At 38.1% G+C, this 20,936-nt stretch overlaps 1 protein-coding gene across 1 annotated transcript in view; it reads right to left on the bottom strand.

Annotated features, from left to right (window-relative positions):
* Nucleotides 1-20,936, bottom strand: part of LOC122561656 (ATP-binding cassette sub-family D member 2-like) — a 90,397-nt gene that overhangs the window by 44,823 nt on the left and 24,638 nt on the right. Inside the window, exons 4-5 of the mRNA XM_043713607.2 lie at nucleotides 13,526-13,694; nucleotides 11,556-11,650 (exon numbers count right to left, since the gene is read on the bottom strand). Coding sequence (XP_043569542.1) covers nucleotides 11,556-11,650; nucleotides 13,526-13,694 — 264 coding nt within the window. The remainder of the gene's footprint in view (nucleotides 1-11,555; nucleotides 11,651-13,525; nucleotides 13,695-20,936) is intronic.

Below are 20,936 nucleotides of genomic sequence, written 5' to 3'. Positions count from 1 at the left end.
ATGGGGCATTTTTTTTTTGTTTATTAATCTTGGCCAATTGACCTAATCTGCACATCTGTGGGAGGAAAGTAGAGCACCCAGAGGAAACCCAGGTAGACAAGGGGAAAACATGCAAACTCTCCACAAACAGTCACTGAAGGCTGAAGTCGAACCCGGGCCCCTGGCATTGTAAGGCAGCCATACTAACCGCTGTGCCACCATGTCATCCTTAATGGTATTTTAGTTTTGAACATTTATTAAGAAAATATAATCAAGGGCAGCAAGTATTTTATGCATTATAACAAGGGCAATTCGATTGTAATGTTGTGAAGATCACAGCACATCACTGTGCAAATCCAGCAGAGGGTGCAAGACAACTCTCCTGCAATTATCAATTTCAGCTTCCACAGGAAAAGCACAAAAAAAAGTCATTTAAATAAATTGAATGCAGAAATAAAACTGATGCATGCAACATCAGAAAGTCTCAAATAACATTCTTTCTTTATCCTTTCCTAAAAAAATGCTGCTGCAGTGATTTAAAGTGAAAAACAATTGACTTGCCTACCTTATATTTTCCAAGACTTAATTGAAGTTTATTACCTACACATTAAAACAGGGACAGTGCCTTTCAACAAGATTCATTTACAGTAGCTTTGTTTGTGGCATAGTCCCAGAACAAGCCTCAGTTTCACTCAACACAAGCATCCTGCAGCGTGAATGGTTCTCATACAGTGAGGAATAAATCTGCTCATAAGCATCCAAGCACCCACGTCAGAAATGTGGAGAAAGAGAAGAAGAGACAAAAATGAACTAAAAATAACACGGAAAATAAACTTCATTGTAATAATGACAAAGATAATTAAAAAGGCAAGTGGGTTTTTTTCTTCTTTTGTTCCCCCAGAGATATTAGAATGTCACTGAAATGCAAAATAAAGGAGCTCCATTTTTCTCAATTAGAACAAAAGGGAGGGCTTAAAATCAAAACAACAAAGTCTTTGGAATATAATATCATCAATATTTGGTGAAAGCTTGTGGGATTAAACCTTAAAAATATAGAGTTTGCCTGCAAGGTGTGTTATGTCTTTCATAAGATCTCCATTGATCAGAACGGAAAACTCGCTTTCCTATTACGCAGCAATTCTAAAGCTACCAAACGATAAGACATGTTTGTACAAGGGACATGTTGAATTATTTTAGATGTAGCACCAGATTGGAGTAATAGTAGCCTGAAATTATACTAGTCTTTGTGAGCTAATTTAAATGCAAATGATCCTGAAAATGGGATGTAATTACATTTGCAGCGGATGTCTAAATTACATTGTGACACATAACATTTTAGCATTAGAATCTTCTCTGGTATGGGTCATAGCTGACACAAATTAGCACAGAATTTTTATCAAGTGGTAAAATGGCCAAGTAAACAACAGCTTAAGCTGCTTTAATCGTCTTCCATCCTTCACAACATTTATATTTATTAGGTCAGAAATGGAGATGTCCACTGATGATTGCAGTGTTCAGTTCCACTCAACTCTGGAGGTGATGTATCAGTTTGTGTCCGTAAGCAGGAAGAGCTGAATGGTACTCTGTCTTGAGGTGATTAAGTATGAAGCAACACCCAGACCACACGATCAGTAAGTACAATGGCTCAGTGGTTAGCACTGCTGCCTCACAGTGCCAGGGACCCAGGTTTAGGGTGGCACGGTGGCTCAGTGGTTAGCTCTGCTGCCTCACAGCACCAGGGTCCCAGGTTCAGTTCCAGCCTTGGGTGAGTGTGTGCATGGAGTTTACACATTTTTCCTGTGTCTGCATGGGTGCTCGGGTTTCCTCCCACAGTCAAAAGATGTGCAGGCCAAGTGAAATGGTCATGCTAAATTGCCCAGTATTAGGTGCATTAGTCAGAGGAAAAGGTAGGTTACTCTTCGAAGGGTCGATGTGGACTTGTTGGGCCGAAGGCCTGGTTTCCATACAGTAAGGAATCTAATCTAACGATAATTGCCATCAAGAGAGTCTAACTAACGACCATCATATACAAAGGAAAATCAGGAGAGGAATGGAATCTTCGCCTCTTGCCTGACTGAGTGCAATCCAATAGGATATAGAAGTTTTACACTATTCAGAACAAAGCAATGCCTTGATGGACATTCCAATCACCAACCTAAACTTTCAATTCCTGTGCCTTGGGCATAAATGCATACCATTTAGAAGATGCACTGCAGCAACTTAGACAGGAGTCTTTGACAGCTTCTTCCAAGTCCATGACCTCTACCCTCTTAGAAGGGCAATGCAAAAAAAAATGCATGGAAAACCTTCACTTCCAAGTATCTGTGAGTCTCACACTCCTGCTACATGGAAATGTAATACCATTCCTTCCAAGCATCCCCTGCAGGAACATCTTCACGAAGCAGATTGTCATATTTCAAAAGGCAGCTCATCACTAGCTTTTCAAGAGCAATTAGTGATGGGCAAAAATTCTGGACTTGCCAAGGGTAAGTGAACATTTGAACAATGCTCTTCACATACAAAGGTTTCAACATATTCTTTCAAGCAAATAACCCCAGATACACTGAATTATTATAAGTGGCTCACAGTCTTCATCAGAGCGCACAGTTCCAGGGCTTTTCTGGAGCCCTACTTCAAATACTTAGTTGCACCTACTGGCTTCTCAGACTTTACTTGGCCATTAACTGTTACAGCAGCATTTTTTTTTGGGATGAAGCCTCCTCCCCCTGCTCCTGAGTATCTGACTGACTAATAGCTTGAAGATAGCAACTTTCTGTTCAGTCTCTGAAAAACTGGTGAAAACTGACCATTTAAGAAGCCTTGAACTGTTCTGCGTGACTTATTGGAAACTTCACAATGTGCTGCACTGTTCCTAGGCAGAACTGTACAGAGCTGGGAGGCCCGCTTTCAACTCTTACCTACTCCAGAGGTGTGTAATAACATCTCTTGAGCAGAATGATTAGAAAAATAAGTTGAACGCAAACATTTTCAATTCTCCAGCTGACTTCCTTTCCACAGCTGCAGCTCAGAATTCATATAGCACAAAGTTACAAAAATGGATTTCATCACACCACTTATTCTGAAATATTGCTACTGACTTTACATGTAGTTAATCTGATTTACTGAAGAGAAAACCTACAGCACACATGCTAAGTTTAGTGAGAGTATAGCATTACTCCTCACTTGACATACGCTATCATATTCCATCCTATTTTCTTACATGGAAAACATAATCTGATACCAGCATACAAATGTCAGTTTGTGTCTCCACAAATCCCTTTCTGTTTTGTTGCTAAATTTGATGATGTATTGTGCATCTGTTTATGAAAAAACTGCTATACCAATGAGTCCTCTAATCAGTTTATTAACCTTGTTACTAGTTCTATACATCATGGATCCAGGATCTTTGAAGATCAGTAATCTTTTCTGGCAGAGACAAAGATCACGTCATCAAAATAATTGGACTCTTTCAATTGTAGCTAGAGGTCCTGCATAATCAATATGAATTCTTTTCCACTGCATTCTGGGGATTTCCATGGATATAACAGGATGAATGGAGAAAGGTTGTGAATTCTTGCAGAAGCTGCACATATTCCCACCTTCTCCTCAATTTCAGAGTTGAGCCCTGGCCACCAAAAAGAGCTTTGGCTATTTCCTTCATTCTGACAAAGCCACATTATCTTGTGTAGCCGATATTATCGCAACTAAGAAAACATGTTGAGTGATGACTTTCAGTCCTTACATGAGGCATCCTGCTCATACAGTTAGTTCCACTTCCCGTGTGACATATGGCTTCAGTTCTGGGGTTGTTCCATGATTTTGCCATAAAGTCTTACGTTAATCACTGATTGTAGTGGATCATTTCTCGTGTACATCTTAATTTGTCCAGCCATTATCAGAGTGATCTTTTTGTTTGAAGTAGAAAATGTCTCCACAAGACCGATTTGTTGTCGACTCATTTAGCAAAAGCAATCTAGAGAGCCCATTAGCATTCCCATGTAAATCGGATATCTTAATACTAAATGGCATGCATGTGAACTGTTAGGCAAAGGTAGGCATTGTTGCTATGGCTTGCTGCGAGAGAAGGCATCCATGTACAAGGCCCAGATATTGTCATAAATAGTCTATAGTTTATTAATAAAGGTAAAGTCCCAGCCAGAGAGGCACTGGTGGAATCATCTAATGTCAAAAATAATTCCCAGAGCTTTTCTCATATATATATTTATATATATATATATATATGCAGAGTTCATTTCTGCTTTAATGATCTTGATGCAAAAGCTATTGGTTTACTTTAACCATTGGGTTATATCCGAGAAACAACTGCTCCCACTCCATATGGTGATGTATTGCATACCAGCTGCAAAGATAACTTTAGGTCAAAATGGATCAGGACTTCAGACTTGAGTAAAGACTCTTTGGTTCGATTAAAGGCTCTTTCAAATTCATCTTCCAGTTTCAATTTCTTGTTGTGACATAATAAATTGTGCCGCAGCTTGAGAATGCTTGTAATATTTGGGATGAACTAGATGGATCTTTGATGATACAGACACACTTGGCTTAACGGACTCTTTCCTTGATGTAAAAACTCTATGACTCGTTTTGACCAAAAATGCCATAGTAATTTAGCAAACCCAAAAATGAACAGAGTTGGCATACACTCTTAGGTTCTGGTGCCTCAGGTTTGAAGAGGATTTGTGTAAGCCCTGAACACAAAAGACAGCCTAAATATTCGATAGATTTTTTAAAAATTACAATAATCTTTCCTCATATTTCCTCACTTTTTGAGGGCAGCCCAATGAAACTTAGCTGCTTCTAATAACATATTTTCAGGTATCAACAAGACCACTGCTTTGGTGTCCACATCCATTCTTACCAGTCTGCCAATGAGTAAGGAAATAACCCAGTATCAGTTGGCATCGCTAGCAATGGTTTGCATGTTTAATAATAGCTCTTTTTGGACTGGGGTATTGTACCATGTTGACTTTCTTCCTATTCTTCAGATTCTGTACTTTTACTGCATGATGTTCCTACTTTTTCCCCTCAAACACACCCATTTAATGTGCCCTTTTGCTCACAGTTTCTGTACACAGGTTCTTTATATCAGTAATTTTCTGCTGTGTGACACTTTTTTTCACATCAATGGCAGTTTTGAGTCTGCACTGATGCTTGACTCTCAGTTGCCATTTTGTTAACTCACATGCTTGAGCTTAACTGTTGAGTTTCCTTGCTAGTTCACAACTGCTATTTCTACTGCTTTAAGTCTAGGTTGCCTTCCTTCGTAATCTTTCCTGGAATGCTTCACATCTTAAACCAGTTTCTAATGGAACCACTTAAGTTATCCCCAAATTCACAGATTTCTGCTAGCTTGTACAAAATTGTTACAAACTGGGTGATAGACTCACTGTCATGCTGGCTGGAATCTGACCCTTCTGTGATGTACACAATGTCCATGTACACAAATCTTTGAAAGTTGCCACCCAGGTAAATAGTGCGGTGAAGAAGGCATATGGCGTACTGGCTTTTATTGGTAGAGGAATTGAGTTTCGGAGTACTGAGGTCATGTTGCAGTTGTATAAGACTCTGGTGCGGCCGCATCTGGAGTATTGTGTGCAGTTTTGGTCGCCATACTATAGGAAGGATGTGGAGGCACTGGAACGGGTGCAGAGGAGGTTTACCAGGATGTTGCCTGGTATGGTAGAAAGATCGTATGAGGAAAGGCTGAGGCACTTGGGGTTGTTTTCATTGGAGAAAAGAAGGTTTAGGGGTGACTTGATTGAGGTGTATAAGATGATTAGGGGTTTAGATAGGGTCGACAGTGAGAATCTTTTTCCACGTATGGAGTCAGCTATTACAAGGGGGCATAGCTTTAAATTAAGGGGGGGTAGGTATAGGACAGATGTTAGGGGTAGGTTCTTTACTCAGCGAGTCGTGAGTTCATGGAATGCCCTGCCAGTAGCAGTGGTGGACTCTCCCTCATTATGGGCATTTAAGCGGGCATTGGATAGACATATGGAGGATAGTGGGCTAGTGTAGGTTAGGTGGGCTTGGATCGGCGCAACATCGAGGGCCGAAGGGCCTGTACTGCGCTGTATTCTTCTATGTTCTATGTTCTATGATCACCAATGGTTTTGGTGAAAAATAATTCTGATGGATCTTTACCATTCCTTCATGCATTTTGGAACCTTGCTTCTATTTGCTTCAATTTTGTTAGCTTAAGTAAAATACTGCATTCCCAGGATTCCCAGCTCTTTGTATTGCTATCAGACAGGCCTCGGTTCCAAACTTTCCTGGCTGCATAGCACAATGTACGACCAAAATTTTAGAACTACTTCATTTCTACTGATTTATTGCTGAAAATGCCTGCACCACCTAACATCCCAGCCATACCCGTGGAATCTACATCCCCAGCTCAAAACATTTCCCTTCATATTTGTTCCTTAGTGTTCCCTCAGGCTGGAGCCTATGTCAAGCTTCTTCTGCGCTGTTCACCTCTCCTTGGGAGAATGTTTTGTTTTGTTGACTGTACCAGGTTCAATGCAGTGAATAAATCTTTTAACTTCTATTCCTCTTTTTATCAAAGCACTTTCGAGATCTGTAGTGAGGATCATGATTCTTTTGTTTTTAAAATGGATCAATGGATGGATCCAGTGGATCTCAAAGCTGTTTTTAACTTTGTGGCCAGTTTTTTCTTGTGTTCAGTTCCAAGAAGGACCAGGAAGTACAAGTATTAAGTTGCAGAAGTTTTATTATGGCCATGTTTTACTCTATAGGCATCTAAGTTAGACTCAGCTGTTTTCCACCCAAAATAGTCAATAATGCCATCATTGCATCGTGTTATCAGACGTTTATAGTGACAGTCCACAATACACGAAGAACTTTTGGAAGATTACCACCAGTGCATCCAGTATTTCTGCAGTTATTCTCTTTAAAATCGTGGAGGCAATCAGGTCCAACAGACTAATTGACCATTTAGCTGTGAGTAGCTGTGTTTATTTCCTCCTCTCACACTTATTAGCCCCTTGATCATTTAGCATTTTTGGAATGTCCTTTACCATAAAGACTGATGAAAATTATTTATTTAACTGCTCTGTCATTTTTTAATTCCGATTATTATCTCTCCAGTCTCATTCTCTCAGGGGTCTTTCATCACTTTGGCTTTTCTCTTCCTTTTTGTTTATTTAAACAAGGCTTTACTATTCATTTTCATATTACTTGCTTCTTTGCCCACAGTTTATTTTCTTCCTTTATTTTGGTTTATCACAACTTTTAAATATCTATTCTTTCAATCCGATATGATCTTTGACTTCCTTAGTTAACCATAGTTAGTTTATTTCCTTTTTAAAGTCCTTCCTTCTCACTGAGGTTTCCCTTTGCTGTGAGTCACAAACAACATTCTTAAATATCTGCCATTGTTCTTCAACCATCTTTTCTGCTGAACTCCTTACCCAGTCTTCCCTCAAACCAAGTCTCCCCTCACACTTATTTAAAAACCTTTATTTAACAAACTGATGTGTCTAAAGGCAGGCAGGTTACCAAGAACTGAAGGTCTGCATGCAAGGATTTTATAGGAGGTAGCTGCAGAAAGGCGGAGCCATTGGTCAAAATATCCCAGAAATCCCAATGGCCTGAAAAATCAGAAAGGTGACATCCATATTCAAGAAAGGGATTGAAATAGGAAAAATGAAACTGCATCAAATCTTTGTTATCAGCAGGGCTTGGGCACGTACTTCCTACAGGTAACAGAAAAATGTTAACACTGCTATAATAGAACAACTATCTACTGCAAAGGACTGTGAGATCCACCAGGACCGTCAATGGAGAAACAAAAGAAATCAGGTCTGGGATGTCTAGACCAATTAGCCTAGCATCTGTCATTGGAAAAATGCTGAAGTCCATTCTAGAAGAAATAAAATGACATTTAGAAAATTTTAATATGATCAAAGTCAACCTGATTTTGTGTAAGGGAAATTAAGGAGAAAATACAGCAATCTTCATATACAAGTTGTTAGCAGCGGTTAAGACCAATATGTTATCATTACTTAGCTGGCACAAAGGTAGTTAAGAGATACTGCAGAATATAACTAGAATGTTAAATGGAATTAGTAGTGATGCAATGATGTAGATAAAATTAAATGCCATTGGATAATGTAATGAGGTTGTGTGCCAACTTATGTAATTGGATATCTGAACCAGCCCTTGAATGCAGGAAACAGTATAACCCTGTGTAATTAATCAATGAATCATGCATCATCTTCTGAAGCATGCAGTTCCCCTTGTATATGGTTGAATAAAACAAATGAACAAGGAAACTTCAATCTTGTCTGATCACTGCAGATATGGAAAGAGACTTTAGAAGTCATGCTTGAGAAATTTGCTACAGTTCTTTTGAGGATACAACAGTGTTAATAAAGAAGAATTGGGACATGTCACATATTTCGACTTCCACAAGGCATTTGGTAAGATGGCACATGAAAGATTATCACACAAACAGGAGCTCATGGCACTGGGGGTAATATATGAGCAGGAATTGAGTTTTTAACAGAAAACAGACAGTCAGGATTAATGGGTCTTTTTTATGTTGGAAAGATGTTCAAGAAGTCTGACACATTCCAGAACAAAGCAACCGACTCGATTAGTACCACATCCATAAATATCCATTTCCTCCACTACCAATGCTCAGGAACAGCAGCATGTACCATCTACACGACGCACTGTAAGAAGTCACCAAACTCCACAGAAAGCAACCCAGACTGCTTCTATCATGAAGAACAAAGGCAGCAGAAGCTAACTCACCCCCACGTTCTCAAGGGCAACTAGGGACAGGAAAAAAAACTGGCCCAGCCAGTGATGCCCATATCCTAAGAATGATTTTATTTTTTAAAACTTGCACTTACAGGGTAAATTTCAGGGTCATTAAAATTAATTACTTTAATATAATAAAATGTTCCAAGGTATTTGCAGGAGAAATTCAGCAAAATTTGATGTCATGCCATAAAAAGAGATTTTAGACCAAAAGCTGGTCAAAGAAGTAGATTTCCAGGTATATCTCAGAGCAAATGACGGTAGAGGCAAACTAATACAGGTAGTGAATTCTGCTCTGAACAAATTATAGCATGGCCCCAATGGTGGAGTGATTAAAATCCGGAATATTTAAGGGGCTATATTGGTGAAGCACAGACATCTTGAAGAAGCATTTCCTAGTGAAAGGCTGTGTGTTTTTGTTTTGACTATATATATTATCTCTATATTCAACAGGGAGCGTAATTAGTTCTCCTCATCGGTACTATTTCCCTCAGGAGAGGTTCTGATGCTTGTTCACCTTCCTCTTGCAGGGAGATGGTTAACTACTTTGGTGTCTCCCCACTGAAAGACTGAAAAATCACCAGAACCTGAAAAATATACTCTTTCCCTTAACACAATTACATCGTGCACTGGTAATCTAATTCACTACATCATCAAACAAATAATGACCAGATTCTCATTTCCTAACAAAATTACAACTTCCCTTTCTTTACCAAACTAATGTTTCAGTTGTATTATGTCTCTGCTTAATAAAATTTAGATTACATTTGTTGGCATTAACCACACCACTGTTAGTGTGGTTATCTCCACATTTTCATAATACACAAGCTTCAACCTTTTACTACTAACTGTACAGAAATATTCAAAAGTGAGCTTGTAAAAGTATATAACGTTATTTGTAACAACAGGGATTATCTTTTCTCACTATAGTAGTTTCTTCCAAGATGTCATTTGGGATGTCTTATTTCTGCAGTGAGAAAGTGTTTTGTTAATAATTACATTACTAACGTCTTTCCATAAATTATTTAATTTTGATATCTTTTTCTGATCACAGGATTACCATCAATTATATATTTGAATGAATACCAAAAGAGGAGGTATTAGAAGATTAACAGGCTTGAAAGTGGAAACATCCTCAAACCCAGATAAGATTTATCCCATGTTGCTGTGGGATGCAATGGAGGAGATTGCAGGGGTTCTTGACATTAATTTTCAGATGTTCACTGGCCACAGGAGGGGAGCCATAGGACTGGAAGTCTGCTGATGTACTACTGTTATTCAAGAAGAATGACTGGGATAAACTAAGAGACAACAGGCTAGAGTCTAAAACCTGTGGTCAGAAAACTATTAAAAACAAATTAATCTCCACTTGGAGAGATAAGGATTGTTAGCATAGCATTGTAAGGAGAGACCATGTCTAATAATTTTATTGAATTTTTCAAGATGACGATTAGGTGTGTGGCTGAGGCTACTGCAGTTGATGCAGTCTTCTGGACATCAGTAAGGCTTGTGACAGTGTCTCACATGGCAGACTAGCTAAGAACCTAACAGTTTAGTGGATCCATTGCAATTTGGCAAATTGGATCCAAAATGACTTAGTTGCTGGAAGCAAAGGGTGATGGTATTTGTGACTGGAATCCTGTATCCAGTGACATCCCATGAGCTCAGTGCAAGTTCACTTGTAGTTTGTTAAATACTTTAATGATCTAAACATGAATGTAGGAAGTATGATTAGAAGGTTCACAGTGACACGAAAATGGATGGTGTGGTAAATAGCACAGTGGAAAACCTTAAACTACACAACAGGCAGAATAGTGGACAAAGAAACTAAATCCTGAAAAGTGAGGGATGATGCATTGGAGAGGACTGGCAAGGTGGGAAGTACATATTGAATGGTAGTACCTAAAGCAGTACAGAGAATCTGTGCATGCTCACAGATTCTTGAAGGCAATTGGATAAGGTGGTTAAGAAGGCACTTGGGATACTTGCCTTTGTTAATCAAGACATTGATACAAGAGCAATGAGGTTATAATGAAATCATATGCAACATTAGTGTGCAGTTTGGTCACTGTAGGAAGAATGATACTATTCAAGAGAGGATGCAGAAGAGGTTCACCAAGATATTGTCTGGAATGGAGCAATTTAGCTATGATAAGAAACCAGATAGGCAGGGGTATTTTCCCTAAAGCTGAGAAAGCTTACACAATATCTGATTGAGATGTACCAAGTTTGAGGGGCATGGACATGGTAAAGAGGGAGAAACCTATCCTCTTAGTAGAGGGGTAAATACCTCAGGGGCATAACTTTAAAGCAAGGAGCAGCTGGTTTAGAAGGCACCAGAGGGAAGAAAAATCACCCAGCGGATTGTGGGTATCTGGAACTCACTGCTTACAAAAGAGCAGTAGAGGCAGGAATCTTCAAGATATCGAGGAACTGTTTAGATATACACTTGAAATACCATTGCATACAAGATCATGGGCCAAGTGCTGGAAAGTGGAAAGTGCTGGATAAAATAAATAGGTATTTGATGACCAGCCAGAACTTAATGGTCTGGGGGCTTTCATGCTTTAAAAACTCTGACTCTCTTCACGTTTGAAATAAGTTTGCAATGATTAATTGACTCCTTAATGTTTGTACAAATACCAAGTGTGAAGCTGCAGTTGAATGTTTATAAATAGTACACTATATGTTTCTGTAATGTGGAAAAATACAATAGTAAAGTCTAATCAACATTACGTGAAATATGCTTGGTTTTAATATTTAAAGCTTACCTTAAAGTTTAAACTGGAAATGACAACCTCTCCATTTGGGGTAATAATTGGGACATTTTCACAAATAATTCCTACATCAACGTCAATAACTTGTCCTAACAGGTAAAATAAAATAATGAAAGCATTTCACAAAACAGCATAGAAAACCATTATGCTTGCATCTAATGAAAGGTCATTGATCATGCTCGACTTAACTTCAATACCCATTGCAGTGAAGTATTTCCTAGCTATGCAATTCCTCGTTTGAAAATATTCTGACTTAATCACTGTTTCTTCTTTCTATATGAACTCAAATTGATGCCCTCGTTACCAATATATCAACCAATTAAATCTTTCATTATTTTCTGAAATATTTGCATAATTGTAAATATAGCTACACTTTTTCAGAACACCTCCCATCGTAGCTGTTTTCTTTCCTCACATCATTCTTATTACTCCCCATTCTACCATTTCCAAACTCTGGATGTGGTGCAGTGTTATAACTGCTATCCATTCAAAGCCTTCTGTAGGTTCCTCAATTTCCTTGCTTGTTAAAATGAATTCAGCCCTAATACTTTTTTAGTATGTTAGTTTTCATTTAAACTCTCTTTTTTAAATATCAGTTGGAAATCCAAGATGTGTCTTCCTTTGCTCCACTGAAAATTCAATTTTAAACAGATTCTGCTGTTTCCCACAACATAGTATTTCACATTTATCTGTTAACTTATATTTGTTGCTTCAACGAAGGGAATCTTATCACGAACTTTGCTACATGAACATTTAGAATAGGTATTTGCATTCCTTTTAAATGGTGAGAGTTACACAACTCTGAGATACAGACAGATTAGATTAGATTACTTATATTGTGGAAACAGGCCCTTCAGCCCAACAAGTCCACACCGACCCGCCGAAGAGCAATCCACCCAGACCTATTCCCCTACACTTAACACTACAGGCAATTTAATATGGCCAATTCACCTAACCTGCACATCTTTGGACTGTGGGAGGAAACCGGAGCACCCAGAGGAAACCCAGGCAGAATGTCCAAACTCCACACAGAGAGCTGCCTGAGGCGGGAATTGAACCCGGGTCTCTGGCGCTGTGAGGCAGCAGTGCTAACCACTGTGCCACCGTGCCGCATCGGAGTATCTAAATGCATGAAACACAGAAGGTTAGTATGCAGGTACAGCAAGTAATCCGAAGCGCTAATCAAATGTTATGACTTATTGCAAGGCGAATTTAATCCAAGAATAGGGAGGTCATACAGTCCATTAGTGAGATGTTATCTTGAGTACAGTGCATAATACTGGTCACCATACTTATGGAAAGATGTCAATGTGTTGGAAGCCATTCAGAAGTTTTCAAGACCAATACAGAGAATGAGCAGGCTGCCTTATGAGGAAAGGCTAAACAGGTTAGACCTGTATCCTGTGGAATTTAAAACAGTGAGATGTGACTTAAGTGAAACCCTGTAAGATCCTGAGGGGACTTAACTAAGTAAATGTGGAAAGCATGTTCCCTCTTATGGAAGAATCTACAACTAGGGGACATAGTTTTAAACTAAGGGTGGGGTCCCCATTTAAAACAGAGATGAGGAAATATTATTTCTCTTAGAGGGTTGACAGTCTTTGGAATTCCCTTCCACAAAAGGTAGTGGATGAAAAATCTTTAAATATTTTTAAGGCAGAGATAGATAGATTCTTGATGATCAAAAGAATGAAAGATTATCAGAGATATGCAGGAGTGTAAAGTTGAGTGTTGCAGTCTCAGCAACCAGTTTATTGAAGCTACCACAAAAATTATGGTCAAAATTCAAGCCATACTGCCCAAATGGTTCAACAGCAAACCATAAATAATATTTGTGAATTATGCATTCTGATTGGTAATTTAGAGTTATATATTTGAATTTCAACATTTTAAAATTTGAAATTAACACAAAACTGAAAAAACTAATATTTTGTTTGAACACTGTGCTCATTTACAATGATTACCTTTTTGTTCTGAAGGAACTTCAATGTGGAATCCATGTTTAGCTACTTTGGTGCAGTCAGTTTCCATTTCTTGATTGATTGTGGACCTCTTGTATATTCCTCTCTGAACTTCTTCAAAAACAGAAAATAAGTTGTGCACTCTGGCTGTGTAGCCTGCCAATTCAGTGATCTACCAAGTTAAAAAAATATAGAAAATATTCAACACAGGACCTTTTTGATCTGGATACAAAACAGTAGATTAATTTAAAGTATGGTGTATGATTTACTGAACTGTTTTCACATGGAAAGGAATTTCCACAATAATACATCTAACACCATTGCATACAATTGTGTCAAGTTCCAAGGGCAGGATGCACTGCAGGTCATTACTTGTGCAGCCCCAATAGTCTTCAATACTATTATTGAAGAATGTCAGTTACCATCAGTAATTCAAAGTGACTATTTTACCACTATTTTATTGCCACTGGGCCACAACATTGTTACAATTAGTCAATATGTTGGTAACTCATGAAGTAGTATGTAGAATGCTTCATCTTGAGCTTTAAGCTAACAGTGCAGATTGTATATTGAGATATTATCCTGGAGTATTTTGGTTCGCAGACACACATGCAGTTTCACCGAAGCTGCAAGTTCCTCATTTCTGTACTGATACATTCTCTATTTACATCTGCACATATCACATTATCAAAAATAACATTCTCTTCACATATTCACTCTCAAGACAGATTTTCTCTTACTGATGTCTGATCGACATGAAACTCATTACATCACATTTCTCCACACTTCTGCCTAGATGGTCGACATATTCCAGTAGTTTACTTTTACTTAAACAGTCTTTAGAATCATTAACGAATTTAACATTTTTCCCTTTCATCTTTAACATTTCCAAATAATTGTTCATGCCTCCTCATTTTGGTTGTGCATCTCTATTCAGTCTCCAAGCAAAACTCATACTCTAACTTGTGTGGACATAGTTTACATATTCTGATACCAAAACTTTTCTGTTGACTGTTGGGGTCCACCATGAAAACTTGTTCTTGGAATAATGCATCCTAGAAATGTAATTGTTGGTCTCCAGAATTAACATGCCTCAGTTAGTGCAAGGTCTGCATTCTGAACAGCCTGAACTTCTGGTTGTATCTCTTCTTCGATTAACATTGAATTAGGGTGTCATCCATATGCAAATTGTTCCCCCATTTCCCTTCCAGGATTCTCGACAATGCTCTTTGGAAAATCCCTGGCATACAGTAATATGATACTCCTGTTTCATTCAGAAATATTAACGATGTTGCATTGAAATACTGACCCATTTTGGGCCTTGATTTTTGCAGTGCAGTAAATTGGATGTTCCAAGTGTTAAAGCCTCCCTGGATTAAACACAATGAAAAAAACTCTCATACCAACAATCATACAATCAGTAATTAATACTTCCTCAAAAATTCCATGTTTGCAAAATTCTGCTACTCAGCATAAATCCAATACTCAATATAAATCCATTACAAGGCTTCTTTTGATTCTCCCAAATGCTGATATCTCATTAAATCTCACCCATCATCAGTAGTTATTTTACGCATTAAATGCTTTGAATTGGCGCATCACACGCCATAATGCTTTGTTCCACATTTTGTTTTACCAGACATCAACTACTGGAGCCACAGAATATAGGGGCCGCACAGTAGTCCTGTGGTTGGCACAGTGGTTAGACCAGCTGCCCCACAGCACAAAGTTTGAATCCAGTCTTGGCTGACTGTCTGGGGTTTGCATTTCTCCCCATGCCTGCCTGGGTTTCTGCTGGGTGCTCTAGTCTGCCCACAATCCAAAAACGTGTAGGTTAGGTGGATTGGCCATCGTACGTGCATGGTTACTGGGATAGGGTGGAGTGGCAGGATACTCTTTGAAGAGTCAGTGCAGACTTCATGGCCCAAATGGCCTCAATTTGCACTGTAGGATTCAGTGAATATGTGCTGACTTGATGGTACTGCTGTTTCACATGTAAATCTAAAGGAGTTCTATAGTGCTGAAATTGCTATTTCCAGTGCTTCCATTTCTGGCGTCCTTGTTGACCTTCTGCATTATCAAATGAGTGAGGTAATGGTTCCTCACCAGACTCACTGTCTCTATGGACTACCAGCCTGACTAACTTTAGTGGATACTTAGATTTTTCCTTCTTCGTGTTGAAGTGTTCTGATCTTATGTTTATCCACTTCAGAGTATTGCTGGTTTACAGTTAACTTTTAAAGTCTTCCAAAGTTGCTTTTCCTACTCTTTTCACTGTGCAGCTTCATCGTAGAAGTGTTCCAAGGTCTTTTGCCCTATCTTCAAAATTTTCCAACTTATTTCCCCATCAAGTTTTCCAAGATCCTGGCTGGCCTACAAAGTCTTCCTACTTCTGACAGAGTTACACCTTTAAAGTATTTTAAGGCGATGTCTTGCCTTCAGAATTTTTCTATTTCAGCTATGCCCCTCAGACTTGGTTTTAGTTTCAGATCCTGGTTCTGGAATTATTTCCCCTAACTACCACTATGCTTCTGCTTGTGCTTTGAACCAACCCAGCTAACTGCTCATTGAAGTATTGGTATGGAGTATCTTAAGCTGCAGGTGTCACCTGGGATTGAGTGACATGCATCCAAGAATACTGAAAAAAGATAGAGTGGAAATTACAGAATCATTGACAATAATCTTTCAATTTTCCCTCGTGCCAGAGGACTGAGGATTGAAACAAAACACCCTTGTTCAAATGCCTAGCAATTGCAGGGAAGTCAGTTTAGCTTTGCTGGGGAAACTTCTAGAAACAATAATTCTTCATAGAATTAATAGTCAAGTGGAAAAATAAAAGTTCACGCAGAAGAGTCAGCACAGATTTATTAAAGGAAAATAGTGTCTAATTTTGAGTCTAATTTTTGAAGGAGTAAAACTAAAGATTGACTCAGCATACACTGAGATGGCATACAACAGAAATGTAAGGCAAGTTATGGTATAAAACAAACAGCAACATCATGGATACAAAACTTTGAGGGAGAGGAAACAAAAAAGGAATAACTAATGGGTATTTTTGGGCTGGAAGGTAGTTATACTTGAATATCCCATCGGTCATTATTGGGATCCTTGATTTTCCTGGCATAAATTATCTAGATCTTGGTGGGCAGGAGACAACACAAAACTCTGGAGAATTGCAAACGGTGGGAAGAACAATGTCAGTTAAAAGGACATTAACAGGTTGGTGGATGTGCAGATAAGTGGCAAATAAATTTCAACATGGAATAGTGTGATATGATGCATTTTGGTACAAGAAAGATAGAGAGACATAACAAAATTAAGAGTACTATTCTAATGCATGTGCAGGACCACAATGAACTGTGTGCAATCAAGGGCATAGGTTATTAAAGTTTGGAAGACAAGTAGAGAGAGCTGTCAATGAAGCATACAGTATTCTAAGTTTTTTTAAAATAAGGGCAGAGTGCAAGAGCAGAGAGGCTATTATTATATGCATTGGTTAACTTGAGGGGGAGCTCTGTACCCCAGTCCTGGGTGCCACACAATAGGAAGGGTATGAATACATCAGAGAAAGTGCAGAAGATGTTGGTGAGAATGATTCTAGGGGTGAGAAACATCACTTATTAGGATATTTTGGAGAAATTGTAACTGTTTTCATTGGAGATGAGAAGACTAAGGCAGGGGAGTTGGTCAAGACTTGTAAAATCATGATGGGTCTGGACAGAGTAGATAGGGAGAAAATGCTCCCACTTGTAAAAAGATCAAGAGCAAAACTGCGTAGTCTTAAAGCGATTTGCAAATGAGAGATAAGAATTTTATTTTTTTCATATAGTGAGTCTGGAATGCACCTTTAGGAAGTGTGAAGGCAGATTCAATTGATGCATTCAAGGGAACATCAGATAATTATTTAATATAAACAATGTGCAGGGTCACCAGGAAAAGGCAGGAGACTGTCATTATTAAATGCAGATGCTGAACCAATAGGCCAAATGTACACTGTAACAATTTCATGATTGACATACTGAGCCGGCTTGCTCCTTATCTCTAAGTAAGGCCCTTCAATTCTTTATGTACTGTAACACTCCTTTATTTATAGTTGTTCATTGTAGGTTATCAAACATAGCTCTCTTATATTGTGTTGAAAGATCTCCCTCTTCACATGCTCATTCTAGACAGGCTGGTACCTTTTCTCGTTCTTCAGTCACGGGATTAGTTACATAACGGTAAATTATAAAAATCTCATTACACCTCACAGAAGAAATTCAAGATAGCAATAAATGTTCCCTGCTCCACTTTTAGGCAGCTTTAGCTATAAGGCAGTTATTTTGTTAGATCAGTAGCAAAAACGCTCTACTTCGAAACTAAAGATCAGAAATTACACCTGCAATTATGTCAATAGTGAAACAATTTGTAATATTAAAAAAAGGTAACAAACAAATGCAATACTGTAAACACAACTAGTTTTGACAATTACATCATAAGTGTCAAAAAATAAATTTTAAACCAAAATAACTGTACATTAAATATAATAGAGCTTTCAAACCCACCAAATAATGTGTTGTAAGCGAATGTCTTAAAAATGCTAATATAATTGATTCAAAATCAGTGCCTAAGTATATGACATTGTCTGGCAGATAATTAGTTTCCACTCTTACAGAAATTTAAACTGATCATCAAAAATGACATTATTGATTTAGATTCAGAATAAGTTTACTCCTTGAAATAATTCTGGGCATTGTTTTTCATTGAGGCAGATTTTATGCATCAAACATTTAAGATGTAAAAGGTCCCAAAACGATACACAAATGTAATACAGTGGAACACAATCACGCATAACTGCTCTTCATAATTCAATGACAGTGAATATCATAATATATACTAAAATTTTATTTGTAATAATTTGTTCTAATTCCACTCTGTAGTATCATATTACATCATTAAAATGCTCGACTGTTTTCCCCAAACATATAATAATCTTCTATTTTGGATACAAAGTCCTAAAGAAATTACATACATCTCAGATTTTGTGGAAGAATTAAAATATTACAGGAGTCATGACTTGAGAATGAGACATTGCACTTTAGTGAAAGTTCTTTTCGATGATTACATCTTTTGTGACAAAAAGAAAATTTTCACATGAACCGGTAATAAATAACATGTCAATTAACCTCACAACCAGCTAAAATCTCACTTAGCACATACATAATAAAGACCGATGACCAAAATTATTCCCAATCCTCAGTCAGAACAGCTCAAGAATTGGGGTATATTCATTAGACACAAAGAAGCTAGGAAGAAATGTGACAAAAGTTGTTTATGTATGGATTAGACACTAAGCAATTTGATTGGGTTATTAAGATGCCTAGTAGTGGTCGAATCCAAATGCCATGCATAAATCTGGGGAAAAGACTGCATTTAGGTAGTTCTTTTCACAGTGGAGTTTTGTTGGAGGGATGAAATGCTGAAGCATGGAGTAAGCTTTAGCAAGTACTGAAAGGTAGCCATTTCTAGTAATGAGAAGAGAATAGAATCCCTACAGTGTGGAAGCAGGCCTTTTGGTCTATCAAGTCCACACCAACCCTCCAATGATCAACCCACTCAGACCCATTATCCTCCATTTCCCATAGCTAATCTACCTAGCCTTCACATCCCTGAACACTATGGGCAACTTAGCATTGCCAATCCACCTAACCTGCACATCCTTGGATTGTGGAAGGAAACCCACGCAGACACGGGGAGAATGTGCAAACTCCACACAGACAATCACCCAAGGGTGGAATTGAAGCATTATGAGGTAGCAGTGTTAACCACTGAGCCATCGTGCCACCCCAAAAGGCATATTATAGATTAGCTGAGTTCGGAGCATTCATGGATTACCATGATTAAATTAGAGCTTTGTTTGAATAAATGCTCTCATGTTTTCTTTTAAATTGGCCTCTACTGTGTTTGTCTTTTCTAGAGCTTGACTGAAGAATGGAATATGCCAAGATGTATGTGGCTTCCCAGTATCTGAATGAACTGTCAATTTTTTTTTCAGTTTGAACAACTAGTATAGCAGGAGTGAACATTTTTATGTTGCTATAATAAGGTACTGGCCCTTACCGACATCACAGGCAAGCAATCATTTTCATCTGAACAGCCTTTTTAAACAGAAATGCCTAAACTAAAACCTGTTGGAGGCTGCATGAAGAAAACTCAGTCTTTCTAAACCAAATACTTAGCAATTCCCAACTGAATATGCATGTTGAATTTAGGAATCAGAAGAGAAAAATATTAAAATAAATCTAACTCTAAATTAACCTAAAAGTTAACTTAAAATGCATAAAATTAAGAACTTTTGATTGACTACTGGTTATCCTAATAAAAAAGCTGAGACATTATATTTGAAATAATATCATTGATAACCATGATATGCCTACTGAGACAGGTTTAGAGCATTATGATGCATTTTTTTGTTACAATTATTTAAAACTGCGAAGTGCCATATAATGATTACATTTGAATCCCTATAATAAAAATAAAGCTCTTACTTCTCCAGGCTTAATTTCTTTTTAGGCCTTTCTCAATCAAACAAAGTGGGGATCCGCAAAAAAGCAAATTTGGCTCAAGAGCCACAAGTCAAAGATCCCCGAACTACATATTTTCCATTAATCCCAAACAAAAATCTATAACCATTTGCCAGAGCAGTGGATGAGCTAAGTGCTGAAGAGAGGATATACCATGGAAGTGCAAGTCCACAGTGTGGACAGTGGACAACATGTGGAGATAGCAGCTCAGCTCAGGACCAAACATAACATAAGAGATGTGAAGTCTGTTCACATAACAGCATAAGAAAGTTCAATATGAGCTTACATTGCATTCATTCAAGATGATTGCGACCAATCTTAAATCTCATCTTCACTTTCCTGCCCACTCTCATAAACTTTGATTTCCTAAGAGATCAAGAATCTTTCCAAATTCCAAAGATTCAGAACCTATGAGTGAATAAACTTATTTTCATTCAGGTTTAAACAATCAGCCCTTCATCCTTAAATTGTTCCCCTTGTTCTAGATTTCCCAGTTAGGGGGAATACTACTCATTGTGCACATAAATGTGCCACTTCATAATATGAAATATTTCAATGAGATTATCTCTCATCCCCTAAGACCCAATTTACTCAACCTCTCAACATAGAACAATCCTCCTTCCCTGTGGCTTATCTCATTAAATGTCAGCCCCTTATAGTGGCCAGGCAGATAGGTGGAGGCAGTAGCCAGGAATAGAGACCTGAAGACAAAGTCTTCCAAAATCAATTGGAGGAGTTATTATCCAAAACAGGAAAACAATGAGGGGCTGCATAATTCAGTCTCTTCAACTCTATAATACATGTAAAAATTATCAGGCTATTACTTTTCTCTTCCTGAAGCGGTTATTACA

Source organism: Chiloscyllium plagiosum, unplaced genomic scaffold (assembly GCF_037043375.1).
Source record: "Chiloscyllium plagiosum isolate Xiang-an unplaced genomic scaffold, Cpla_swu_hap1 HiC_scaffold_23, whole genome shotgun sequence".
In the NCBI taxonomy this organism is placed as follows: domain Eukaryota; kingdom Metazoa; phylum Chordata; class Chondrichthyes; order Orectolobiformes; family Hemiscylliidae; genus Chiloscyllium; species Chiloscyllium plagiosum.
This window is presented reverse-complemented; position numbering and strand designations above follow the sequence as displayed.